Source organism: Sus scrofa, chromosome 15 (assembly GCF_000003025.6).
Source record: "Sus scrofa isolate TJ Tabasco breed Duroc chromosome 15, Sscrofa11.1, whole genome shotgun sequence".
Lineage (NCBI taxonomy): Eukaryota > Metazoa > Chordata > Mammalia > Artiodactyla > Suidae > Sus > Sus scrofa.
Genome location: NC_010457.5, coordinates 31,629,629 through 31,657,318, shown reverse-complemented (window position 1 = coordinate 31,657,318; position 27,690 = coordinate 31,629,629). Strand labels below are relative to the sequence as shown.

Sequence of the window (27,690 nt, the reverse complement as noted above, 5' to 3'; positions counted from 1 at the left end):
TTAACATGTTTGTGAAGTCTGTGTTGGTAACCACCTGGAGCCCCCAGATGCCACTCGTGAAAGGGCAAATTGGTACCCATGCTTTGGAGAGCACTTTGGCCATTTCTAGTAAAGTTGGTATTTTTACTTGACCAATAACCAGTCATTCCATTTCTCTGTTATAACTGGAGCAGTTCTGGTACTGATGCACAGGGAGTCCCGACCACATTGCAGTGGTGAAGAGGCATAAACTACTTGAACGCCTCTCAGCAGGAGGATAGAGAACTAAGGCTGGTGTAGACCCACACTGGTTAGGATGAACCAACAGGATGTCATGTGTCATCATGGATCAGTCTCAAAAGCATAGTGTTGAGCAGAATCAGCAAGTTTTAAAATGACATTGTTGAAAGCAAGCAGTGGATATCATGTATTTTATGGGTACATACATAAGTGATGATGTAATAAAAATCCACAGGGATGGTAGTGAATACAGGTAGGGGTCACCCCCGGGGAGGGAGGAAGAGACAAGCACCAGGGAAAAGTGTACGGAGAGCTTCAACTGTTCCACAATGTTATGTCTTTCAAAGTAAGGAGTTCCCTGGTGGCCTAGTGGTTAATGATCTGGCTTTGTCACTGCTGTGCCTCAGGTCCAGTCCCTGATCCAGAACTTCCACATGCTGCAGGCTACAGCCAAAGCAAACAAACAACAACAACAAAGAAATAAGACATTGACCTGCCCAAAGCAAAAGAATTAATAGCACCTGGTAGTGGATAAAGGGATCTTTATGTTGTTCTCTATATTCTTCTTTAAACTGGAATATTTCAGACATTTAAAAAAGGTAATGAATTTAAAGCCAAATAAAAATGCTTTGGCTTAAGTTTTAAAGCCACATTTGAGCTGTACTGGACTCCTCCTCAAGTTGTTACTGAAGAAGGGTTACTTTTCTCCAACAAATATTCATTGAGTTAATCTGTGCCGGAGTCTGGGATTTTGCTGAGGTTGTGCTGAGGAAGCAAGTTAGCTCGGCTTTGCCTTCAGAGAACTTGAGCCTCCCAGGTAGACAGGTGCTGGTGGGTCAAGGAGTGGCCTTGAGAGCTGGTTTGGATTCCAGCAGGGGAGTGCGCCTGCTGGTATACCCTTGACTGAAGAATGGTCCTTCTCCATTGGGGATGGTCATCCTCTTTGACTGAGGGAAGGACCTTCATGGAGTGGTGAGGGAGGAAGGGGACACCCACCTAGCTAGCCAGATCAGCCGAATCAACCCTGGCGATCAGTGGGGTGACAGGTGTCACAGCCAGAGCGCCCTCACATCCCAGAAGGTGGTCTTGATGGGAAAAGCCCATAGGCAGACAGGTTGGGATGAGCACTGCTTGGAAGGGAACACAAAAGCTAACCTGGCAGCTCTGCTCAGACCCATTACCATCCAGTTCTCCCAGGAGTAGGAGCCAGGAGACAAGTTTCCTACTGAGGGAGTGAGGGACAAACCTGGTTGGCAGGGAAGTCCCCATGGAAAAGGTCACAAGGTAGGAACCAGCCACTAAGCAGGAGGGCATGATGGGCCGGGAAGGAGCAGGAGTTAGGTGGTGGAGAAAGAAGGGAGGAGGCACAGGAGAGGCCGGGCCGGGGGCAGGGCTGAGTCCCCTGCAGCGGAGCTGCCGAAAGGGATCCAGATGACCTGTCTGAGCTCCACGCGGGAAGCCAAGTGCTGGCCAGAGAACCCTGCTTCTCCCCACACTCATCCCACAGACTCGGGCTGACCTGTGCTTGTCCTCATAAATGGAGTGGATATGGAGGTGCTCAGGGTTCTCTAAGAAGTGCCATCTCAGAGTTTCTGTTGTGGCTCAGCAGGTTAAGAAGCTGACTAGTATGCATGAGGATGCAGGTTTGATCCCTGGCCCCACTCAGTGGGTTAAGGATCCAGCGTTGCTCTGAGCTGAGGCAAAGTTCACAGATGCAGCTCCGGATCCTGAGTTGCTATAGCTGTGGTGTAGGCTGGCAGCTGTAGCTCCGATTAGACCCCTCACCTGGGAACCTCCATATGCCACAAGTGCAGCCCCAAGGAAAAAAAAAAAAGTGCCACAACTGTGGCAGCTCCTGTGATGTCGTAAGCCTCGCCTCAAGCTCATCACAAAGTTGGCCTTTTCCCCTGTGAGAGCAATTCTGAAAACATGGTCCCTCTCTGGCTCCTCTGCTGGCTGTTGAGCTTCTAACCGAATGAAGCCTCTAGCAAATTTCAGTCAAACATAGCCTGCAGTGTGGTTTCTTCAACATGGGCTAGTGCCATGCTCCGTGAAGGCCACGGCTTCCCAGGCTGTCCGTGAAGCCTGGTAATCCAAGTTCCAGGCTTCCCCAGGGCCTGCTGTGTAGTGGACATGCCCTCTCCCCATGACCATGAGCGTCCGTAGGGTAAACCTGCTCAGACTCAAGAGGCAGCAAGCCTGAGATGTTTGGGGTGGAAACTCAGGACAGTTGACCTGCTGTGAATCCTGGTTCTGCCACTAACCAGCCATGTCAGGGTGGGCAGGACGGTAACCCTCCCTGTGCCTTGGTTTCCTCCTCTGTCAGTGAGGGAATCATATTACCGCTGGGTAGGACTGGCACAGCTCACTCTCTGGGAAATGCATAGGTTGCCGTGACCCAGGAATTATTGCATGAGTATCGGGACGGTCGTCATTCTGTGGCTGCTTATTACATAATGAGTCTCTATTCCTTGGTACCAAGAGAGCTGGTTCTAAAGAAAAACAATATTTTCCACATTTCTTTTCTTTCTTTGTTTTTTTTTTTTTTTTTTTTTTTTTTTTTTTTTTTTTGGTAGCAAAAGTTATGTGATTCCTCTGCAATGCAGTTGCCCTGTGGATTTCGAGTTTCATGTCACCTTGATTCAGTCTCATCCAGCCTTTACTGTTGAGCCATCATCAGGTAAGGAGAATTAATTCTCAAGTTTCTCATCCCCCAAGAATTCTCAGATCAAAGAAGATTTGGAAAGTAGGTGCCAAGTTATGAAAGAGAATAAGGCAGCTTTGACTATGTTATTTTCAAAAGTGTAAGACTAACAAACTTTTATGTATCTGACATAGCGTGTAATTGGAATTGGACACCAACATGGGAATAAAGACAGTTTAGGATAATTTGCATCATGCAGATAAATTATAATAGTGTCCAGGTAAATTTCTCCCAAAATCAAAACTTGAATTTAGAAGTTAATCCATTCTTTTTTTTTTTTTTTTTTTTTTTTTTTGCTTTTTAGGGCCACACCTGCAGCACATGGAAATTCCCAGGCTAGGGGTCGAGTCAGAACTACAGCTGCTGGCCACAGCCACAGCCACAGACACATCAGATCTGAGCTTTGTCTGCAACCTACACCTCAGCTCATGGCAACGCCGGATCCTTAACCCATTGAGTGAGGCCAGGATTGAACCTGCAACCTCCCGGTTCCTAGTCAGATTCGTTTCTGCTGTGCCATGGTGGGAACTCCCTAGAAGTTAATCCATTCTAATTCTAGTTTTGACTCTAGGTACGTCCTTGGTTTAGTAGTCACTTTTAATTGTTTCAGACACAATAGAAATATTGTTTCTTTTTTGTTACATTTTAAAAATACATCCTTTCCCTTTATGGTTTATCACAGGGTATTGAATGTAGTTCCCTGTGCTGTGCAGTAGGACCTTGTTGTTTATCCATTCTGGGTGTATAGCTTACATCTGCTAATCCCAACCTCTTCCCCTTTGGCAACCATAAGTCTGTTCTTTATGTCTGGGAATCTGTTTCTGTTTTGTAGATAGGTTCATTTGTGTCATAGTTTTTTTTTTTAATTTTAATTTTTTAATTATTATTATTATTTTTTTTTAGAGGTACACTTGCAGCATATGGAGGTTCCCAAGCTAGGGGTCAAACCAGAGCTATAGCTGCCGGCCAACACCACAGTGTCAAATCAGAGCTACAGCTGCCAGCTGACACTACAGCCACAGCAATGCAGGACCTGAGCCTCATCTGCAACCTACACCACAGCTCACGGCAATGCTGGATCCTTAACCCATTGATCGAGGCCAGGGATTGAACCTGCAACCTCATGGTTACTAGTCGGATTTGTTTCCATTGTGCCACAAAGGGAACTCCTGTGTCATAGTTTTATTTACTTTTAAAGTTTTATTGAAGTATAGTTGATCCAATTTTGTGATAATTTCTGCTGTACAACAAAGCGATTCAGTCATACATATACACACATCCATTCTTTTTCAGACTCTTTTCCCATATAGACCATCAATGGACTACTGGGTACCATTCCCTATGCTACGTAACAGGTCCCCCTTGGCCAATCATTCCATATACCAGAGTGTGCATATACCAATCCCCAGCCCCCAGTCCATCCCTCCCCCTATGACCTGTCCCCTTTGGTGACCGTAAGTTTGTTTTCAAAGTCTGTGCTTCTGTTTCTATTCTGCAGATAAATTCATTTGTATCCTTTTTTAGATTCCACATATAAATGATATCATATGATGTTTGTCTTTCACTGTCTGACTAACTTCACTTAGTATAATCATCTCTAGGTCCATTCATGTTGCTGCAAATGGCATGATTTCTTTTTTCTGGCAGAGTAGTATTCTGCTGTATATATGTACACATTTTCTTTATACAGAGAACATTGTCTCTTTCCAAGCCTTCAGAATCTTAGTGAAGGGTCTAAGGAATTTGCATCAGATGTGGTGTAGGCCATCAGCTTTTTCACACCCCAAAGCACAGATCTCAAAGACGCTTAGGACTTTTGAGAGGGAAATCTCTTCCTGAACTGATTTCCTCTTCCCAGTTTCCATCTGTGAATGTGTAGGTTTGGGATTTGGATATCTGCCCACTGTGGTCTGCTGGAAATACTGAAATAGTTTTGTTTTTACTTTGCATTCTTTTAGATTTATGAGGTATAGTTGACTATAAAATTATAAGCTTTTTAAAGGGTACAATGTGATGATTTGACATAGGCATGCATTGTGAAAGGGGACCCTTACTGAGTTAATTAATATATCCATCTGCTCACATAGCATGTAGTTCTCTCTCTCTCTTTTGGTGAGAACTTTTTTTTTTTTAAAGTTCTATTCTCTTAGCAAATTTCAATTCTACAGGACAGTGTTACCAGCTATAGTCATCATGTTTTACATTAGATCCTCAGACTTTATTCATTCTAAAATTGAAAGTTTGTACCCTTTTACCAACCTCTCCTTTTCCCCAACCCCCCAGCCCCCAGCTCGCAGTAAGCACTTTTCTACTCTCTCTCTAGAAACTGGACTTTCTTTTCTTCTAGATATGCCTGTAAGTGACACCATGCGTTTTGTCTTTGGTTTATTTTACTTAGCATAATGCCCTCTAGGCTCATATGTGTTGTCACAAATGGCAGGATTTCCTTCCTTTTTAAGTCTGAATAATATTGCATCGCATATATCTACATATCTGTATCTATCTATCTATCCCACAGCTTCTTTATCCAGTCACCTGTTGATGGACACAGGTTTCCATACCTTGGATACTATGAATAATGCTGCAGTTAATATGGGAGTGCAGCTATTGCTTCAAAATAATGATTTCATTTCCTTTTTTTTTTAAGGCTGCACCCTCAGCATATGGAGGTTCCTAGGCTGGGGGTCAAATCTGAGCTGTAGCTGCTGGCCTACACCACAGCTCTCGGCAACACCGGATCCTTAACCCACTGATGGAGGCCAGAGATCAAACCTGCATCCTCATGGACGCTAGTCAGATTCCTTTCTGCTGAGCCATGACAGGAACTCCTTCATTTCTTTTAGATCTGTATCCAGATGTGGGGTTGTTGGATCATAGGATAATTCTATTTTTATGTTTTGAGGAAACTCTGTACTGTTTTCCATAGTGGCTGTACCAGTTTATATTTCCAACAGTACACAAGGGTTCCCTTTTCTCCACATCCTTGCCAGGATGTGTTATCTCTTATCTTTTTGATAACAGCCATTCTAATAGGTATGAGGTGATATCTCATTGTGTTTTTTATTTGCATTTCCCTGATGATTAATGATGTTGAACATGTACCTGTTGGCCATTTGTATATCTTCTTCGGAAAAATGTCTATTCAGGTCCTTTGCTCATTTAAAAAAATGGGTTATTTGGGGTTTTTTGCCATTGAGTTATATGAGTTGCTTGTGTATTTGGGGTATTAATGCCTTATGGGATGTGTGGCTTGCAAATATTTTCTTCCATTGCTTTCTCATTTTGTTGCTGGTTTGCTTTGCAGAAGCTTTTGAATTTGATGTAGTCCCACTTGTTTATTTTTGCTTTTGTTGCTTTGCTTTTTGTATCAAATCCCAAAAATCATTGCCCAGACCAATGCCCAGAAGCTTTTTATAGTGTTTTCTTTTAGGAGCTTTATGGTCAAGTCTTACATTCAAATCTTCAATCCACTTTGAATTCATTTTTGTGTATGGTGTAAGATAGCGGTCCCCATTTCATTTTTTTCCTATTTGTTGAAGAGACTTTTCTTTCCACTTTGTATATTCCAAGGGGCTTTTGTTCTCAATTGACCATGTATGCATGGTTTTATTCCTGGGTTTTCTATTGTTTTTCATTAATCTATCTGTCTATTTTTGTGTCAATAGTATACTCTTTTTGATTACTGTAGCTTTGTGATAGAATTTGAAACCACAAAGAGTGATGCCTCTAGCTCCTTTCTTCTCTCCTAAGATTGTCTTAGCTATTCTGAGTCTTTTGTGATTCCATACAAATTTCAGGATCGTTTGCTTTATTCCTATTTTAAAAATACCATTAGAAGTCTAACAGGGATTTCATTTAATTTGTATATCTTTTGGGTAGTATGGACATTTTAATAATATTAATTCTTCCAATCCATGAACATGGGATAACTTTCCATTTCTGTCTTTCTTTTGTCTTTTTGTCTTTTCTAGGGCCACGCCTGTGCCATATGGAGGTTCCCAGTCTAAGAGTCTAATGGGAGCTGTAGCCGTGGGCCTATGCCAGAGCCACAGCAACGTGGGATCCTGCAACTTACACCACAGCTCACGGCAACGAAGGATCCTTAACCCACTGAGCAAGACCAGGGATCAAACCTGAAACCTCATGGCTCAGTGGTTAACAAATCTAACTAGGAACTCCTTTCTTTCTTTCTTTTTTTTTTTTTTTCCCGCATTTATTTCTGTCTTCTTCAATTTCTTTCATCAATGTGTTACATGTTACAGTTTTCAGTGTTCAGGTCTGTCACTTCCCTGGTTAAATTTATTCCCCATCACAAGAATTTTTCTCTTTTTCTTTTCTGCCTTTCTTTTTTTTTTTTTTTTTTTTTTTTTTTTTACTTTTTAGGGCTGCACTGAGTCTTATGGAAGTTCCCAGGCTAGGGATCAAATCAGAGCGGTAGCTGCCGCCCTACACCAGAGTCACAGCAATGCCAGATCTGAGCCTTGTCTGCAACCTATGCCACAGCTCCTGGCAGCACCAGATCCTTAGCCCACTGAATGTGGCTGGGGATTGGGCCTGCAACCTATGGATACTAGTCAGTTTCATTACTGCTGAGCCATAGCAGGAACACCTTCTTTTCTTTTTATTATATCTATTTGAGATGAATGATGTTAATTAAACCTATTGTGGCAATCATTTCACAAATACGTAAAGAAACTATTATGCCATTTACCTTAAGCTTATACAGAGATTTGTATATTATTTCTCAGTAAAACTGGAAAAAAATTTACTCCTAGGTATTTTATTCTTTTTGTTGCTATTGTAAATGGGATTTTTTTTAAAAAATTTCACTTTCTGGGAATTCCCATAGTGGCTCAGTGGAAACAAATCCAACTAGTAACCTTAAAGTTGCAGGTTTGATCCCTGGCCTCACTCAGTGGGTTAAGGATCCAGTGCTGCTCTGAGCTGTGGTGTAGGTCGCAGACCCGATTTGGATCTTGCACTGCTGTGGCTGTGGCATAGGCCGGCAGCTGTAGCTCCTAGCCTAGGAACTTCCATATGCCACAGGTGTGGCCGCCCTAAAAAATAAAATAAAATAAAAACAAATAAATAAAAATAATAAAATTTCACTTTCTGGTAATTTATTGTTGGTGTATAGATACAAAGCTGATTTTTCTGTATTGATTTTATATCTTGCAACTTTACTGAATTTTTATTAATTCTAGCAGACTTTTTTGGTGAGTCTTTGGGGTTGGCTGTAGTTTTCTGAAGCACCATGCTCGGGATCTGGGAAGATAAAAAAGCTCTGAGCCTGATGTCTGCCTTAGGGAGTTGCAGTCTAGTTGGGAGACTTGAAACCTTGAAGTGTAACCATCCAGGTGGTAGCAGAACACCCTCGGGGGGCTGAGAGTGGGGGGAGAGGAGTCTCCTGTCAGTGGAGCATCAGGAGGCATTTCCTGTAACACGCACACTGATGAAGCCTTTTAAGTTTGGGTTCATTCAGCTTCAACAAGTGTTTATTGAGCTGGGAACACAGTAATGAGCAGGCACCTGCTTTTTTAAGACTTAGCAGGGAAGGCAGACAATAAAGAGGTAATTTCAGAGGGTGGGAGTCAAGAACTAAAAGAACATCTGGAGGGAGTGCCCATTGCGGTTCAGCAGTAATGAACCTGACAGGTATCCTTGAGGATGTGGGCTCGATCCCTGGCCCTGCTCAGTGGGTTAAGAATCTGGCGTTGCCACAAGCTGCATTGTAGATTGCAGATGCAGCTTGTATCTGGCGTTGCCGTGGCTGTGGCATAGGCCAGGAGCTGCAGCTCTGATTAGACCCCTAGCCTGGGAACATCCATATGCCACAGGTGTGGCCCTAAAAAGCAAAAAAAGAAAAGAAAACCTAAAGGAAGGACTTCCCAGGCTGAGTGAACAGTAGGTTCCAAGACCCTGGGGTGCAGAGGCCCCTCTCCTCCTTGAGGCTGGGCTGCAGTATCTTCTCACCCGGGCCCAGCGTTCCCCACACCTCAGCCCACCGAACTCCGCTTTCCGCTTGCCTGTCTGTGGCCTGCTTTGTATCCATGACAGGACTTGAGAGTTTACATTCACTTGTTCATTCCTTTTTGTTAAATATCCTGACTGGAATGTAAACTTTGTGAGATCTGGAACTTTGTTTTGTTTATGACTATATCTGTGCCAGGCACCCAGTGAGTACTCAGTGCCGGCTTGGGTGGCTGAATGAAAGGGTCATGGGGTTGGCACAGAGAGCAGGAGAGAGGGTGGGCCAGGATTCCGGGGAAGAGGGGGAGGCACAGGTGGAAAGGAGGGGATGCCAGGCAAATGCGTGGGTTGTATAAGGCCTCTGCGGGGACTGTGGGAATACCAGATGCCCCAGGGCCAAGGAAGCCCCCTACAAAGCAAACCAGAGAGCCTTCAGCAGAAGTCAGAAACACTAGCCCTTCTCGCACCTGCTACACTGACACCCCCCGCCTTTTATTTTTCTTTCCACGTTTGCCAAGCACTTACTGGGTTCCAAGCCCTTTAGCACCAGAGATACAAAGGAGAAATAAGCCTTGTTTGATATTGACTTTGGAGAACAGTCATCCATCCTGAAGTTTTGAAAGGAGAGAATTCAAATTACATAACATAGGGAACTGAATTCTTTGGACACAAACTTTTGCATGTGTTCCTGAGCTTCTCCTTGCTGCTTACAGCATTGACATTGACATCTGGGAATTAGCTTAAAGGTTATGGTTCTGGGAATCAATTCTGACTCCCTAATGCTGACTGGTAGGTATGTATTTATATAACTGACACGCTCTCGTTCTTATTACAGAGCATTAATGTAGTCATTGGTAAATAAGATCAGTGTAAACATGCAGAAGTTTATTCATGTGTATTTAATAAAAAGACTACATAGAGATAATAGAAATACTTGTGCTTATCATGGGAAGAATGTGTGTGTGTGTGTGTGTGTGTGTGTGTGTGTGTGTGTGAGGGTCTTTGCCCGAACTTGGCTGGAAGAGCAAGTATCACGTTTTCTCATTGTTTTCTTCTCAGGAATAATTCCGGCGAATGGGAAGATGAATGCCACTGTCAGGTTTACCCCCTTTCAGTATGGGACCGCACAGATCAAACTGCAGCTATGGATCTCACAGTTCAACTCTCAGCCCTATGAATGTGTCTTCACAGGAACATGCTACCCCAACATGGCTTTAAAGTACGGTCACCTGGGCATGTCTTTGTTTATTCTTTAACTTTTTTTTTTTTTTTTTTTGCTTTTTAGGGCTGCACTCTTGGCATGTGGAAGTTCCCAGGCTAGGGGTTGAATCGGAGCTACAGCTGCCGGCCTAAGTCACAGCTACAAACAACTCCAGATCCAAGCCACATCTGTAGCCTGTACCACAGCTCACAGCAATGCTGGATCCTTAGCCCACTGAGCGAGGCCAGGGATTGAACCCACATCCTCATGGATACTAGTTGGGTTTTTTACCACTAAGCCACAATGGGAACTCCCTGTTTTTGTTTATTCTCAAAATTTTTTCAAAGTCTTCCTTTCTTCCATTCTGTGCTTCTTTTATGTAACAGAATGTCATCAAGAACTTACTTAAGGAGTTTCTGCTGTGATGCAGGGGGTTAAGAATCCAATCGAAGTGGCTCAGTTCACTACAGAGGCACGGGTTCAAACCATGACCTGTGCAGTGGGTTAAAGGATCTGGCATTGCCGAAGCTGTGGTGTAGGTGGCAGCTACGGCTCAGATTCAATTCTTGGCCCAGGAACTTCCATATGTCATGGGTGCGGCCATTGAAAACAAACAAAAACTTACTAATATTCCTGAAACTAATATACTGTCTGTGTCAGATCTCAATTTTCAAAATGTATTTAAATGATGAACCTTCATAAAATACACTTTAAAATATAACAGTGATGCATAAAATATTTCTGTGCTTGTGGCAGTAATTGCTTCCACCAAGAGGAGAAGAGATGACTGAGAAAAGGGGTTTTCTGGGAACTCTTTCTCTCACTGATGAATACTGATGTGCTGTTTGAGTTGTTGGCCATATGTGTGAATCATTGTCTATTTGAAAATTTAAATCATAAGACCATATCAACATAGCTATGTTCAAAGTTTAAACATAACATAATGGGCTGAGTGCTTGTCATGGGCAATGTCCACTGAAAATCCCAATGGGAAATGGTCCACACTCTGAAGATATGACAGAAAAGCCCAAATAAGTCATGTGTGACAAGTGACTTTGACATAAGGCAGAAAGGAAAACGCTTTTCTTAAAGCAATATCAGCCTTCAAGACAGAGTAAAGGTGTAAAATGCGTTTCAATTTTCCTTTGTAACAAATTATCCCCCAACTTCCATTTCCTTTGTAACAAATTATCCCCCAGTTCCATTTCCAGTTTGAATTATTATATCCAAGTGTATCTAGTTATATAAAAGTTAAGAGGAAACATTTTTACAGCATAAATATTAATCTTGGAAACGCCTTACAAATATTTTGGAAATGAAGAAGTGTGATTTTCCTCCTGTCCCCTTCACCCATAATCAACATCACATATTAACATCATCAGGCATATTTAAGTGAAGGAACAGAAGTTCCCACTGTGGCTCAGTGGGTTAAGGACCCAGTGTTGTCTCTGTGAGGATACAGGTTCGATCCCTGGCCTCGCTCAGCGGGTTAAGGATCTAGTGTTTCTGTGGTGTAGGCTGGCAGCTGCAGCTCTTATTTGACTCCTAGCCTGGGAACTTAAATATGCTGCAGTTGCAGCCCGAAAAGAAAAGAAAGAAACTCCCTGATTTATTTTGTATGTATATTATGATTGTCTCTCTAAAAATTCCAGAGCAGCTCAAATCAACTGTAGAATATTGATGTGCCTGCTGAACCCAAACCCCGTACATTAGCTCAGTAGAACTCAGCCAACAAACAAGTAACATTGGATAAGAATGAAAGACAGAGCTGATTTTTCCTGTGTCAGGTTAACTGGCTAAGCAGGATGCTGTTTGCCAGCTCCTATCTGCATTGCAACACATAACCGACCTTCTCAGAGGCAATACTGGAGTGGGATTTTTACATGTTTATCCTTCCACAGACATGCTTTGATGGATGCTGAAGCATCGCACAGCAGAAATAACCTGCAGGTGAAGATGCACACTTTTCCTAAACTGTGATGTTTCAGTTTCCTACCTAGAGTTTAATATCTTGTTTATTTATTTATTTTCTTTTTCAGCTGCACCTGTAGCATATGGACGTTCCCAAGCCAGGGACTGAATCCAAGTTGGAGCTGCAACCTACTCCACAACTGTGGCAATGCTGGATCCTTAACCCACTGTGATGGGCTGGGGATCAAACCCTCACTGCCATAGAGACAAGCTGGGTCATTAACCCACTACAGTGGGAAATCCTTTTAGAACACTCTTTAAAAAAAACATTTATTGGAGTTCCCGTCGTGGCTCAGTGGTTAACTAATCCGAATAGAAACCATGAGGTTGCGGGTTCGATCCCTGGCCTTGCTCAGTGGGTTAAGGATCTGGTGTGGCCGTGAGCTTTGGTGTATGTCGCAGACGCAGCTCAGATCCCAAGTTTCTGTGGCTCTGGCATAGGCCGGCTACAGCTCCAATTCGACCCCTAGCCTGGGAACTTCCATATGCCGCGGGAGCGGCCCTAGAAAAGGCAAAAAGACCAAAAAAAAAATTATTGAAGTCTAATTATTCACAATGTTGTGAGTATTTTTTGTTTGTTTAGACTTTTCTACTTTATTTCAAGGACAGTAAATAAGAATCACCAAATTTCTGTACAAAACATCTAATTGGCTTCTTATGTTTTTTAAAAGTAACAATTCTAAAGAAACATGTAATGGGAAATAGATGTTTAATTTCCAAAGAGCATTAAAATATAATTGAAATATAATAGATGCATATATATGACAATGTTGTATTAATTTCTGCTGCACAGCAAAGTGACTTAGCCGTACAGATGTATGTTCTTTTTCATGTTCTCTTCCATGACAGTTTATCCCAGAATATTGAATATCCTTCCCCGTGCTTTATGGTAGGGCCTTGTTGTTTATCCATCCTATATAAACTAGTTCACATCTGTGTTTAAAACACTCTTGGCGTTTTCTTCTCGCTCGCTCGCTCTCTCCCTTTCTTTTTTATTTAGGGCCCCACCTGTGGCATATGGAAGTTGCCAGGCTAGGAGTTTAATCGGAGCTGCAGCTGCCGACCACAGCCACAGCCACGCCAGATCCGAGCTGAGTCTGCAACCTATACCACAGCTCACGGCAATGCTGGATCCTTAAGCCACTGAGCCAAGCCAGGGATCGAACCCACATCCTCCTGGAGACTGTGTTGGGTCCTTAACCCAATGAGCCACAATGGAACTCCCTGAGTCACCTTTTTTAAAGATCCTGCAACAGACAGTGGGCATAATTACTCTTTGACTAGGAACATAAATCATTGTAAATTCTTTTTTAGCATAGTAAATACATTTAGCTGAGGCAAACGAACAGCCTAGAAATGAAATTATGCTAGACTGTGAGCATTTTTCAGCATGTTCTGTTTTCACCTGTGATGTTCTTTGGAATACAAGGAAAGCAGCCATCGGCAGGCTGTTTTTAAATGTTTATGCTCTGAAATTCTGACGCATTTATTTCAGTAAGCCCCTGTTTTAGCACCAGATTCATTTTCAGTTTCAATATCATATTTAATGGACTATAAGTCATGGTATTATCAGAAGGGACTAAGATTAGGCACCTTGAGTTGTTGGGCTATATAATAATTTAATATATGTTTTAAATTCTAGATTAGAAGAATTTGAAAGATTAAATACTCTTGCTAGGAAAGTAGCTGTTCCTCCAGAAAAGGCAATGATACCTGTCCGTTTTCACCGACTGACAACAAATCTTAAGCCTCCAAAGCTTAAGGTAAAGTGGGAGTTAGGCTAAGCACAGTGGAGGGAACTACAGAGAAGTAAAATAATGACTTTTCCCTCCTGATTTGGTCTCAGGAAATTGAATATCAGAACTTGAGGTTTCCGGTAGATTTATCAAATCCATTTGCCGTGGCAACTGTGCTAAACCAAGAGCCAGGAAAATTGAAGATTAAAGAATTAAGAGAAGGTAAGCAGTTTACCCACCATAAATTAGCCCCTGGGCAGGATCTGAAAGAGGGTTGTGTGTCACATTTATCCCCCCTCCCCCAACCCCTGCTTTTTGTCTTTTTAGAGCTGCACCTGAGGTATATGGAGGTTCCCAGGTTAGGGGTCTAATCGGGGCCATAGCCGCCAGCCTACACCACAGCCACAGCAACACCAGATCTGAGCTGCATCTGGGACCTACACCCCAGTTCACGGCAACGCCCGGATCTTTCACCCACTGAGCAAGGCCAGGAATCGAACCTGCGTCCTCATGGATGCTAGTCAGATTCGTTTCTGTTGAGCCAGGACGGGAACTCACCATATTTACCCTTTCTGAGCAATAGCAAGGAAACTCAGATCGATGTTATGTTTTGCCATTAGAAATGCGTTTTTTGGACTTCCTTTTGTGGCTCAGCTGTAACAAACCCGACTGGTATCCATGAGGCCGCAGGTTCGATGCCTGGCCTCGCTCAGTGGGTTAAGTATCCAGCGTTGTCAAGAGCTGTGGTGTAGGTTGAAGACGCTGCTCAGACTGGCATTGCTGTGACTGTGGTGTAGGCTGGCGGCTATAGCTCCAAATCAACCCCTAGCTGGGAACTTCCATATGCCATGGGTGCAGCCCTAAAAAGACAAAAAAAAGAAAAAGAAAGAAAGAAAGAAAGAAAGAAAGAAAGAAAGAAAGAAAGAAAGAAAGAAAGAAAGAAAAGAAAAGAAAGAAAGAAATTAAAAAGAGAAAGAAATGTGTTTTTCTCTCAGCAAATGACTCATTTGATTACTGGTATCATCGTTGTTCACCCCCGCCCACAGTTTTGGACCAAGGCACTGAGATTTCAAAAACAAGGCAGATGAAGGAAGCGCTCTTTGAACAGAAGGTCAGACAGGACACTTATGAAGAGCTTGAAAATCACCTTAAGTGGTAAATATGGAGTGATTATTTGTATCAAGTAACAGTGTTTTTAGTAATGGTTTTTTATACGAGACTAAAGTGTAATAACTTTTTTAGACCCTTTGAAGTATTTGATTATTTTTCTCCCCTTTAATGGATCCTCTGTTTCAGAATGAGTTTTCTATTAGGATTAAGTCACTGTGAGGGAAGCATGCTTTTTCCTAAGTGTCACCAGTGGCAGAACTGGAGGGAATTGGGGTGTGTGGGGGAACTATGGGAGAGAAGCTGGGACATTGCTCCTTGCTGCCCCAGCTGAAGGAACCCCTCACTCTAGGACAGATCTGGGGGACTCAGTCACCCCAAGTGTTGTGCCATCACCCTCACTTCACTCCGAGTCCCCTGTACCCTGGGTTGTATGTCCCCAGGGACCCTCTTGGGGGCCTGGCATTGCAGGCTTGGTGGGGGGTGGAGGCTCCCAGTGGAATTTGTAAAACTCAGATACTGGGCTTCTGCTTTGTGCTCCTGCAAACAAAATGGAACTCTTGGGAGTTCCCATCATGGCGCAGTGGTTAACGAATCCGACTAGGAACCATGAGGTTTCGGGTTCGGTCCCTGCCCTTGCTCAGTGGGTTAATGATCTGGCGTTGCCGTGAGCTGTGGTGTAGGTTGCAGACGCGGCTCGGATCCTGCGTTGCTGTGGCTCTGGCGTAGGCCAGTGGCTGCAGCTCCGATTAGACCCCTAGCCTGGGAACCTCCATATGCCGTGGGAGCAGCCCAAGAAATAGCAAAAAGACAAAAAATAAAATAAATTAAAAAAAAATGGAACTCTTTATACAGGTCTGTTTGTCTGTTTGTTTGTTTGTTTGGCAGCACCAGAAGCATGTGTAAGTCCCTGGGCCAGGGATCCAACCCATGCCACAGCAGTGACAACACCAGATCCTTAACCCTCTGAGCCACCAGGGAACTCCCTCTTTACATGTCTTAAGGAGATCATCCCACATATATCCATGTGTACAGATTTAGCTGAAGTAACTTTAGAACTCTTGAACTGAGTTTAAAAGAGACTCCTGGAAAGGGTCATTGAGAGGCTACCTCGTCCACACCCTCACCTCCTGGCCTCTCAGACAGAGAACAGGCCCCAAGACCCAGGGCAGGCTCAGGCTTCACCACCTGCTACCCCCTCATGAGAAACAAGCCCTTCTGTGCCACAGAATTCTGTGTGAGCTTGTGTTCAATGTCTGGCCTCAGTTGAACAGGAAGTGTGCCAAGTAACACATGACCATTTAAAAAATACTCTTTCCAGGAGTTCCTATTGTGGCCCAGGGGGTTATGAACCCAACTAGTATCCTTGAGGATGCAGGGTCCATCCCTGGCCTGGTTCAGTGGGTTAGGGATCCTTTCCTTGTTATAAAAAAAATGGACACACTCTCACTGTGTGTAGAATGACACACAATGGACACACTGACATTGTGTGTAGTTTTTCAAGAAAACTTGAAAAAAAAATTTTAAGTGTAGAAAAGAAAAAAAAAATCACTCTAATGCAGTGACCACTGTTAGCACTGGTGTATTTCCTTCCTTCTCTGCTTCTTTGTAACATACCTGAAATCACATCCTAAATTCAGTTTTTTTTAATAGTGATTTTTATTTTTTCCATTATAGCTGGTTTACAGTGTTCTGCCAATTTTCTACTGTACAGCAAGGTGACCCAGTCACACATACATGTATACATTCTTTTTTCTCACATTATCATGCTTCATCATAAGTGACTAGATATTGTTCCCAGTGCTATACAGCAGAATCTCATTGCTTATCCATTCCAAAGGCACTAGTTTGCATCTATTAACCCCAAACTCCCAGTCCATCCCACTCCCTCCCCCTTGGCAACCACAAGTCTGTTCTCCATGTCCATGATTTTCTTTCCTGTGGAAAGGTTCACCTGTGCCATATATTAGATTCAGATTTAAGTGATATCATATGGTATTTGTCTTTCTCTTTCTGACTTACTTCTCTCAGTATGAGAGTCTCTAGTTCCATCCATGTTGCTGCAAATGGCATTATTTCATTCTTTTCAATGGCTGAGTAGTATTCCATTGTGTATATATGGCACATCTTCTTAATCCAATCATCTGTCAGTGAACATTTAGGTTGTTTCTATGTCTTGGCTATTGTGAATAGTGCTGCAATGACCATGTGGGTGCATCTGTATTTTTCATGGAAAATTTTGTCTGGATATATGCCCAAGAGAGGGGTTCCAGTGTCATATGGTAGCTGTCTATACACAGTTTTCTAAGGTACCTCCATACTGTTCTCCATAGTGGTTGTACCGATTTACATTCCCACCAATGGTGTAGAAAGGTTCCTTTTTCTTCACACCCTCTCTAGCCTTTGTTATTTGTGAACTTATTAATGATGGCCATTCTGACTGGTGTGAGGTGGTACCTCATAGTAGTTTTGATTTGCATTTCTCTAATAATCAGTGATGTTGAGTTTTTTGGGTTTTGTTTTTGTTTTTTTTTTTTTTTTTTTTTTTGTCTTTTTGCCATTTCTTGGGCCGCTTTTGCGGCATATGGAGATTCCCAGGCTAGGGGTCGAATCGGAGCTGTAGCCACCGGCCTATGCTAGAGCCACAGCAATGTGGGATCTGAGCCGCGTCTGCAACCTACACCACAGTTCATGGCAACGCCAGATCCTTAACCCACTGAGCAAGGGCAGGGATCAAACCCGAAACCTCACGATTCCTAGTGGGATTTGTTAACCACTGAGCCATGATGGGAACTCCGATGTTGAGCATTTTCTCATGTGCTTGTTGGCCATCTGTATATCTTCTTTGGAGAAATGTCTACGCAGGTCTTTTGCCTGTTTTTCAATTGGGTTGTTGGCTTTTTTGCTGTTGAGTTATATAAGTTGTTTGTATATTTTAAAGATTAAGCCCTTGTCAGTTGCATCATTTGAAACTATTTTCTCACATTCTGTAAGTTGTCTTTTTGGTTTTTTTATGGTTTCCTTTGCTGTGCAAAAATTTGTCAGTTTGATTAGGTCTCATTGGTTTATTTTTGCTTTTATTTCTGTTGTCTTGGGGGACTGACCTGAGAAAACATTTGTAAGATTGATGTCAGAGAATGTTTTGCCTCTTTTCTCTTCTAGGAGTTTGATGGTGTCTTGTCTTACATTTAAGTCTTTAAGCCATTTTGAGTTTATTTTTGTGCATGGTGTGAGGGTGTGTTCTAGTTTCATTGATTTGCATGCAGCTGTCCAGTTTTCCCAGCACCACTTGATGCAAAGACTTTTTCCCATTTTATATTCTTGTCTCCTTTGTCAAAGATTAATTGACCGTAGATGTCTGGGTTTATTCCTGGGTATTCTATTCTGTTCCATTGGTCTGTATGTCTTTTTTGGTACCAATACCACACTGTCTTGATGACTGTGGCTTTGTAATATTGCCTGAAGTCTGGAAGAGTTATGCCTCCTGCTTGGTTTTTGTTCCTCAGAATTGCTTTGGCAATTCTGGGTCTTTGGTGGTTCCACATAGATTTTTGGATTGTTTGTTCTAGTTCTATGAAAAATGTCATAGGTACTTTGATAGGGATTACATTGAATCTGTAGATTGCTTTGGGTAATATGGCCATTTTTACCATATTAATTTTTCCCATCCAGGAGCATGGAATATCTTTCCATTATTTGAATCCTCTTTAATTTCCTTGATTAGTGTTTTATAGTTCTCAGCATATAATTCTTTCACCTCCTTGGTCAGGTTTATTCCTAGGTATTTGATTTTTTGGGTGCAATTTTAAAAGTTATTGTATTTTTGTATTCCTTTTCTAATATTTCATTGTTAGTATACAGAAACACAACTGATTTCTGAATGTTAACCTTATACCCTGCTACTTTGCTGAATTTGTTGATCAGTTTTAGTAGTTTTTGGGTTGAGTCCTTGGGGTTTTCTATATATAGTATCATGTCATCTGCATACAGTGACAGTTTTACCTCTTCTCTTCCAATTTGTATACCTTTTATTTCTTTCGTTTGTCTGATTGCTGTGGCTAGGACTTCCAATACTATGTTGAATAAAAGTGGTGAGAGTGGGCATCCTTGTCTTGTTCCAGATTTTATTGGAAAGGCTTTCAGCTTTTCTCTACTGAGTATTATATTTGCTGTGGGTTTGTCTTAAATGGTTTTTATTATGTTAAGGTATGTTCCCTCTGTACTCATGTTGGTAAGAATTTTTACCATGAATGGATGTTGGACTTTGTCAAATGCCTTTTCTGCGTCTATTGAGATGATCACGTGGTTTTTGACTTTTCTTTTGTTAATGTGGTGTATGACGTTGACTGATTTGTGTATGTTCAGCCATCCTTGTGAACCTGGGATGAATCCCACTTGGTTGTGGTGTATGATCCTTTTTATATGGATAAAATCTTGTTGAGAATTTTTGTGTCTATATTCATCAAAGATATTGGCCTATAGTTTTCTTTTTTGGTAGTATCTTTGTCTGGCTTTGGTATTAGGGCGATGGTAGTGTCATAGAATGTCTTTGGGAGTGTTCCCTCTTCCTCAATCTTTTGGAAAAGTTGAAGGAGGATGGGGATACGTTCCTCTTTGTATGTTTGGTAGAACTCGCCTGTGAAGCCAACCGATCCTGGACTTTTATTTGCAGGGAGTGTTTTTATGACATATTCAATTTCATCTCTAGTGATTGGTCTGTTCAGCTGATCTATTTCTTCTTACTAAATTCAGTTCTGATCCTGTGTTGTTCATTTAATATTTTCTCTCAGTTTTTCTGTTGTAAGATTTTTAAACCTGCCAGTAACCCCCATGTACATTTGCTATAGTTCCATCAGTTAACACCAGGCCATGTGTACTTCCTCCACTCTTTACACACCAACACACCCTGTACATGCACAAGTACAATTACACCCATGCACACACACTTTTTACTCCCTGAGCCATTCGAAAGTAAGTTGCCGGTGTCATGAAGCCTTGAAGACTTAAGCACGTAGCTCTTAAAATAAGGACCTTCTCCAGCATCACCATAATCATTTCTAAGAAGTTCAATTTTTTTTTTCTTTTTGGGCCATCTTGAGGCATATAGAGTTCCCTGGCCAGGGATCAGATCCAAGGAACGCTGGATACTTAATCCACTGTGCCAGACCAGGGATGGAACCTGTGTCCCAGTGCTCCAGAGATGACACCAATCCCATTGCACCATAGCGGGAACTCCCAAGAAGTTTGATATTGACACAATATTAAATAATCAGCCTATATGGAAATTTACCCAGTCGTCCCAACACTGTCTCTTATACATGGGATTTTTTGTTTTTGGAACGGGGAATCCGAGGTTCAATCAAAGAGCATACAATTTGTATTTAGTTTTTGTGTTAGTCTCCTTTAATCTATAACAGTTCTCTAGACATACCCCCCGCCCCCCACTCTGCTTTTAAAATCATAGCTACTTTATTCTTTGAATATGTGTCAGATTCCATGATGGGTCCATTACATACCAGAATTTTTTTTAAGTGTGATAAATTCACACAATATAAAATTAACCATTTAAAAATGTACAACCCAGAAGTTCAAAGTATGTTCACAATGATGTGCAACCATCACTACTTATTTCCAGAATATTTGCATCTCTCCAGAAAGAAACCCCAGAACCATAAAATAGTCACGACCATCCTCTGGCAACCGCTAATCTGTTTTCTGTCTCTGTCGTATTGCCTATTCTGTGCATTTCATATGAGTGGAATCATATAATATATGGCCTTTTGTAACTGGCATCTGAACATGTTTTCTTCTTTCTCTTTATGTCACACCTGTGGCATATGGAGGTTCCCAGGCTAGGGGTAGAGTCAGAGCTACAGCTGCTGGCCTACGCCACAGCCACAGCAACTCGGGATCCAAGCCACGTCTGTGACCTACACCACAGCTCACAACAACGCCTGATCCTTAACCCACGGAGCGAGGCCAGGCATCAAACCTGCATCCTCATGGACACTAGTCTAGCTCGTTACCACTGAGTCACAATGGGAACTCCTGGGCACCCAGACTTTTTAATGCAGAAGTATTTTAGCCTGTGTCACTGGAAGATAAGCTTCACTTCATCAAACACATTACTCACCTTAGTTATGTTGCCAGCATCTCTACAACTTCTCTCCCCCATTGGGGTCTCCTCCAGTGTCTCAGCATGTCTCTTCAGCTGTGGAGCATAGCTAAGACAATCCTGAAATGGATTGTGGTATTCTGATGGCTTCTGGAGGCTGTTTTTTTGTTTGTTTGTTTGTTTTTTCCCCCTCCCCAGGCAGGTGCACCTCGGGAAAGACCCCATGTCCTTTAAATTGAAAAAAGACCTTATGGAGGAGCGGCAAAGAATAAACCAGAAGTACAAGGTCAGAAGTACTGCCAATTTGATATCATTTACTTCACTAAATATTTTGAATTCCTGCCATATTGCAAGACGCCATACCAGAAGGAAAAACCATACCACAGTTGGGAGGGGAGGCTATTAGCAAGTCCATCATTAACTGCAAATCAAGGCTGAATGTGAATGTCATATGAGACCCTCCTAAATATTGTGGGGATTCAGAGGCCAGCGAGGAGAGAGGATTCATCTAACTGGAAAGCTTCCTAGTAGACACAGTAAAATTTTGAAAAGTAATAAAAAGGAAAAAGGCGTCCAACTTAGAGGCAGGAACTAGCTCGAATTTGGGCTGGAATGTGGGGTGTGAGGTGTGCCGGTCCCGCGATCTGCAGAGCATGGTGTGAGAGACCCAAAGACCAGGAGCCAAACTGGAGGCAGATGGAACTAAAGCTGGAGGCTGAGGCATTTGGCAGGAAGCCAGAGACTGCGGAAGGGGTTGGGCATTAGAGTCTCTGGGGTGATCACTTCTCACTCACGGGAGCTGGTCAATAATACCAAGTTCTGGGCATTTCCCAGTGGCTCAGCGGGTTAAGGATCTGATGTTATCCCTGCTGTGGCTCAGGTTCGACCTCTAAGCCCAGAACGTCTGCATGCAGAGAGTGTGACCAAAATAATAACAAAAATGTTATTATTATTAAATTCTGAAGTGTTTATCATAACCAAGTAGAGTCCTAATAAAGATATGTCTCCCTTCTCTTTCTTGTAGCTAACGATGCATTTGCCAGTCTCTTCTTTAAAGTGCCTATATTTTATTCGACTTTTAGTGGTGCCGGAGGACTGAGTTTCTCTATCCACGAAATCTGTATTTTGAGCCCAACGTCCCATCTCAAGCTTAGGCTCCCCCTGCATGCAGATAAGAGCTGGGCAGCTCCCTGCCCTGGTGACCATCACAGGGCATCTCATATTTCTGAACAGGGTGTAGGTGTGGTGATCCGAATAGATTTCTTCCAGTTAAATCTTTAAAAATGATGAACAGTGTACTTGAGACCCAAGCTAGTTTAAAAAGTTACCTAACAAACAACAAAACCCACAGACAGGCATATGACACATGTTTTTGTGGTGTGCACCGTCCCCTTGGCCATGGAGGCAGGCTGTGTAGATGCTGATCCAAGCCCAGCCTGCATTCCTGGTGATGACCTGGTTTCCCAGTGGCTCCCGGGGGGCCAAGAACAATTGTTCAGGGGCATCACGGAAGCAGGCAGTGGGGGAGGGGAGCACCTGGGGGACACTTAACCCTAGGAGGGGACGGACTCCCAATCTCCAGCTCCTGGAAAGGGGAGGGATCACATCCTTTGCTAAACCCAGATAATCAGCTCTGAGGAGCTTAAATCTTGGCAGACCCCTTACATTTCTTTTATTTATTTATCTATTCATTTATTTTGGGGGCTGCACCCAGTGACATATGGAAGTTCCAGGCTAGGTGTCGAATCGGAGCGGCAGCTGCTGGCCTCCACTACGGCCACGTGGGATTCAAGCCAAGTCTTCAACCTACACCATAGCTCACAGCAATGCCTCATCCTTAACGCACTGATGGAGGCCAGGGATCGAACCCTCATCCTCATGGATACGAGTTGGGTTCATTGCTGCTAAGCCATGATTCTCCCATGGTTACAGTCTCCTAAAATCCTTTCCATGAATTTTTATTTTTTACTTTTCTGTGAATTTTAAATACTTCAGAACTAATTTCCAGAGACTATTCTCTAATGATAGGAAGGAGATATTGGGTTTGGGCTTCCGTAAAAACTTCCCTTGTTTAAACAGTAAGTGTAATTACAACATTCATTTTAACCATTGCTCCCAAGGGTAACTTGACCAGTTGCTTAATGGGTTTCTACCAGTTTTAAAGAGAAATGCAGTTGTGTGCACTGACCTTCAATTTTAATATTTTTAATAATTGAAAACCCCAGCTAGACAGAGGAGATCCCATTTTGGAAGAGGAATTTCAGAGACTCAAGACAGAAGTTAACCCCAAACGGGTTGTACGGGATCTGGAAGAAGTGAGTAACTTTTCTTTATTTGGAATCTAATTATCAGCAGCTCTTTATGAGGCTTATTTTTTATTTTTTTATTTTTAAAAATTTTACTGGAGTATAGATGACTTGCGGTGTGTTAGCTTCAGGTGTGCAGCAAACTGAATTAGGTATACATACACATATATCCATTCTTTTTCAGATTCTTTTCCCATATAGGCCATCACAGCGTATTGAGTAGATTTCTCTGTGGTATAATGCTTATTTTGTTTGCTTTTTGCTTTTTAGGGCCTCACCTGTAGCATAGGGAAGTTCCCAGGCTAGGAGTTGAATCAGAGCTGCAGATGCCGGCCCATTCCACAGCTGCAGCAACACGGGATCCAAGCCAAGTCTGTGACCTACACCACAGCTCATGGCAACACCAGATCCTTAACCCACTGAGTGAGGCCAGGGATTGAACCTGCATCCTCATGGATACTAGTTGGGTTTGTAACCTGCTGAGCCACAATGGGGACTCTGATGCTTATTTTTTGAATGATAAACAATGTTATAGAAATCCTTTTGTCAAGGGGTTTTTAATTTTTTTTTTTTTGGCTACACCCAAATCACATGGAAGTTCCCAGGCCTTTTCTGGGGCCGCTTCCGCAGCATATGGAGGTTCCCAGGCTAGGGGTTGAATCAGAGCCGTAGCCACCAGCCTACACCAGAGCCATGGCAACGCGGGATCCGAGCCGCATCTGCAACCTACACCACAGCTCAAGGCAACGCAGGATCCTCAACTCGCTGAGCAAGGCCAGGGATTGAACCCACAACCTCATGGTTCCTAGTCAGATTCGTTAACCACTATGCCACGACAGGAACTCCTACAGTCGGATTCTTAACCCATGGTGCCACAGCAAGAACTCGCCAAGGGATATTTAATAATATTAATTTGCTTACCTTTCTGGAGTTTTTCCCTTTTTTTTTTAATACATATGCATGAGTCCAGTATCCACAATTAATGTTCCCCTTGGAATTAACAGCATCGCACACTGCCTCCTCCTTTCCACAACTCTCCTTTCTCCTCTTGGTCTCCTTTTTTATTTCCTTTTGCTCTCCACACCCCTGTCCCCAGGTCCTTCGGTGGGCCACTGTGCCTGCCCCCTTCCCTTGGTGGGAAGGATTCAAGGCAGGAAGTCAGAAGCCAGAGTTGGGGTCCCAGCTCCACAGCGGGTTTGGGACTCAGGAAGAGCCCTCATAGGCTTGGTGCCTCAGTGTCCTCGAGTATAAAATGGGGACAGTAGCCTGTCCACCTGTGTGTCCTCTGTCATGTGATCATTTCTGGTTAAAATCAAAATTTCAATTTTAAAAATTAAAAAAAAAGGAGTTCCCGTTGTCGCTCAGTGGTTAACAAATCCGACTAGGAACCATGAGGTTTCGGGTTCGGTCCCTGGCCTTGCTCAGTGGGTTAAGGATCCGGCGTTGCCATGAGCTGTGGTCTATTCACAGACGAGGCTGGGATCCTGTGTTGCTGTGGCATGGTGTAGGCTGGTGGCTACAGCTCCGATTCCACCCTAGCCTCCGATTCCACCCATATTCTCCATATGCCACGGGAGCAGCCCAAGAAATGGCAAAAAAGACCAAAAATAAATAAATAAATAAATAAATAAAAAGTCTTCCTAATCTTCCCACCTCCATCATTCTCACTTTTCTGGGTTTGCCATCTCTGAATTATTTTTACCTCTTTTCTCCTCCCGCACATTTAATCTGGCCACAAAGTCTTGCTGAAGCTCTTCCACAAGGCCAGGTCCAAGTCCAGCCATCATGTCCACCCTCACCTAATCCAGCCATCGATTGACAGTGGGTCTGCCCTCCCCTCCACCGCCCACTGCAGGTGCCAGTGCGAGACTAATTCATTTCTGACGACTTTCTCTTTGTGTTGCTTTCCTGGGTTTGAGACCCTGCAGTGCCTGAGGCTCTGGCTGGCCTTACAACACACCCAGGCCCCCCTTCCTTCGCATTCATTGACTGATTCACAAACATTCTCACCCACATGTGCAGCCTTTCCACCTGGAATCATGCAGTCGTTGCCTCCCAGTTCTGTGTGCAGGGCCAGTACCCATACGGGGGACGGACTTCTGTGTGACTTCATTCTTATAACTGAGGGCCACATGCGTCTGCTTGAGCTTTGCTGTCCAGCTTTGCTGTCCATTTCTTTTTCTTTTTTTTTTTTTTTTTTTTTTTGTTGTTGTCTTTTTAGGGCCAAACCTTGGCATATGCAAGTTCCCAGGCTAGGGGTCAAAATGGAGCTGTAGCTGCTGGCCTACACCATAGCCACAGCAATGCAGGATCCCAGCTGCATCTGCGAACTACACCACAGCTCACGGCAACACCAGATCCTTAACCCACTGCGCGAGGCCAGGGATCAAACCCATGTCCTCATGGATGCTAGTCGGGTTTGTTACCACTGAGCTGCAATGAGAACTCCCAGGCTGTACACTTCTTAAAACCCAAATCTTGTCTTCCTCTTTTGGCCCCTCACCCAAGAAGTATTTCCTAGAATACTGTGTACAGCAGAAGTGCTTAATAAATGCTCATTCAGTGGAAGAACAAATAATATCTTGGTTTGAGATCCAACTCAAACACATTTTTATTAAATGCTCATGGCAGGAGTTAACATATAAATCTAAGATGTGCCTGTATTTTCTGTTTACAGAACATCAGGGAGTTTCATCCTAATTTTGATCCTGTCATTAATAACACTTGGGTCAACAGGTTCAGGGCGCAAAGACGGTTTCAACAAGCAGCACGCAAGGTAAGTCTCAGCACCAGATTGAAGTTGTAAACTGTTTAGTCATCAGCACAAGGAAATTGAACAATGACCTTTTTTCTTTTCATGTTTAAAGTTTCATTGAAGTATAGTTGATTTACAATGCTGTGATAATTTCTGCCATACAACAAAGTGACTCAGTTATACATGTACACACACCCATTCTTCTTCAGATTCTTTTCCCACCTAGATTATTGCAGAATATTGGGTAGAATTCTCTGTCTCTGCAGCAGGTTACTGTTGGCCAGTCATTCTATATATCTCAGTGTGTATATGCCGATCCCCAACCCCCAGCCCAACCCTCCCCCTACCTGTTCCCCTTGGTAACCACATGTTTCTTTTCAAAGTCTGTGAATCTGTTTCTGTTCTGCAAATAAGCTCATTTGTATCCTTATTTTAGATTCCACATACAAGTGATAGCACAAGATAATTGTCTTTCACTGTCTGCCTAACTTCACTTAGTATGCTCATCTCTAGGTCCATCCATGTTGCTGCAAATGGCATTATTTCCTTCTTTTTTTATGGCTGAGTAATAGTCCATTGCATATATGTACCACATCTTTTTTATCCATTCCTCTGTCATTGGAAATTTAGGTTGCTTCTATGTCTTGGCTATTGTGAATAGTGCTGCAATGAACACTGGGGTGCATGGATCTTTTTGATTAATGGTTTTGTCTGGATAGATGCCCAGGATTGGGACTGCTGGATCACATGGTAGTTCTATTTTTAGTTTTTGAGGAACTTCCACACTGTCTTCCATAGTGACCGTAACCAATTTACATTCCCACCAACAGTATAAGAGGGTTCCCTTTTGAACAATGAGCTTTTTTAAAAAATAACAGCTTTACTGAGAAACAATTTACATCCATAAAATTCACTTTTATTAAGTGTGCAATTCAGTATTTTTTCGGACATTGCCAGAGTTGAACAGCCATCACCACTGTCTAACTTCAGGGCATTTTTTTTTTTTTTTTGTCTTTTTGCCATTTCTTGGGCCACTGCCGTGGCATATGGAGGTTCCCAGGCTGGGGGTCTAATCTGAGCCGTAACCATCGGCCTACACCAGAGCCACAGCAACTCGGAATCCTTAACCCACTGAGCAAGGCCAGGGACCGAACCGGAAATCTTACAGTTCCTAGTCGGATTCGTTAACCACTAAGCCACGATGGGAACTCCCTTTAGGGCATTTTTATCACTGCCTAAAGAAACCTGGCTCCCATTAGCAGTCACTCCCCACCCCCAGTCCCTGTCTGTTTTCTGTCTCTGGGGATTTGCCTATTCTGGACATTTCATATACCGGCTTCTTTCTCTTAACATGTTTTCAAGGTTCATCTGCGATACAGCAGGTTTCCGAGCTCGTCCCTTTTTCAGGATGAACACTGTTCCACTGTATGGAAGTACCACGCTCTGTTTATCTAGTCATCGACTGAGACATTTGGGCTGTCCTCACCTTTGGGCTCTCACTGGGGGACTAATGAGGCTACAAACATTTATGTTTGTGAATATATTTTCAATTCTCTTGGGTGTCTGTACCTAAGAGCAGGATTGTTGGGCCATGTAATGACTCTGG

General features: G+C 42.9%; 1 protein-coding gene across 3 annotated transcripts in view; it reads left to right on the top strand.

Annotated features, from left to right (window-relative positions):
- Positions 1–27,690, top strand: part of CFAP221 (cilia and flagella associated protein 221) — a 100,825-nt gene that overhangs the window by 28,549 nt on the left and 44,586 nt on the right. For all 3 annotated transcript variants that reach the window (XM_021075445.1, XM_021075447.1, XM_021075446.1), the window contains exons 7-14: positions 2,796–2,899; positions 9,953–10,112; positions 13,708–13,828; positions 13,912–14,023; positions 14,848–14,956; positions 21,222–21,309; positions 23,249–23,338; positions 26,007–26,105. In XM_021075445.1, coding sequence (XP_020931104.1) covers positions 2,796–2,899; positions 9,953–10,112; positions 13,708–13,828; positions 13,912–14,023; positions 14,848–14,956; positions 21,222–21,309; positions 23,249–23,338; positions 26,007–26,105 — 883 coding nt within the window. The remainder of the gene's footprint in view (positions 1–2,795; positions 2,900–9,952; positions 10,113–13,707; positions 13,829–13,911; positions 14,024–14,847; positions 14,957–21,221; positions 21,310–23,248; positions 23,339–26,006; positions 26,106–27,690) is intronic.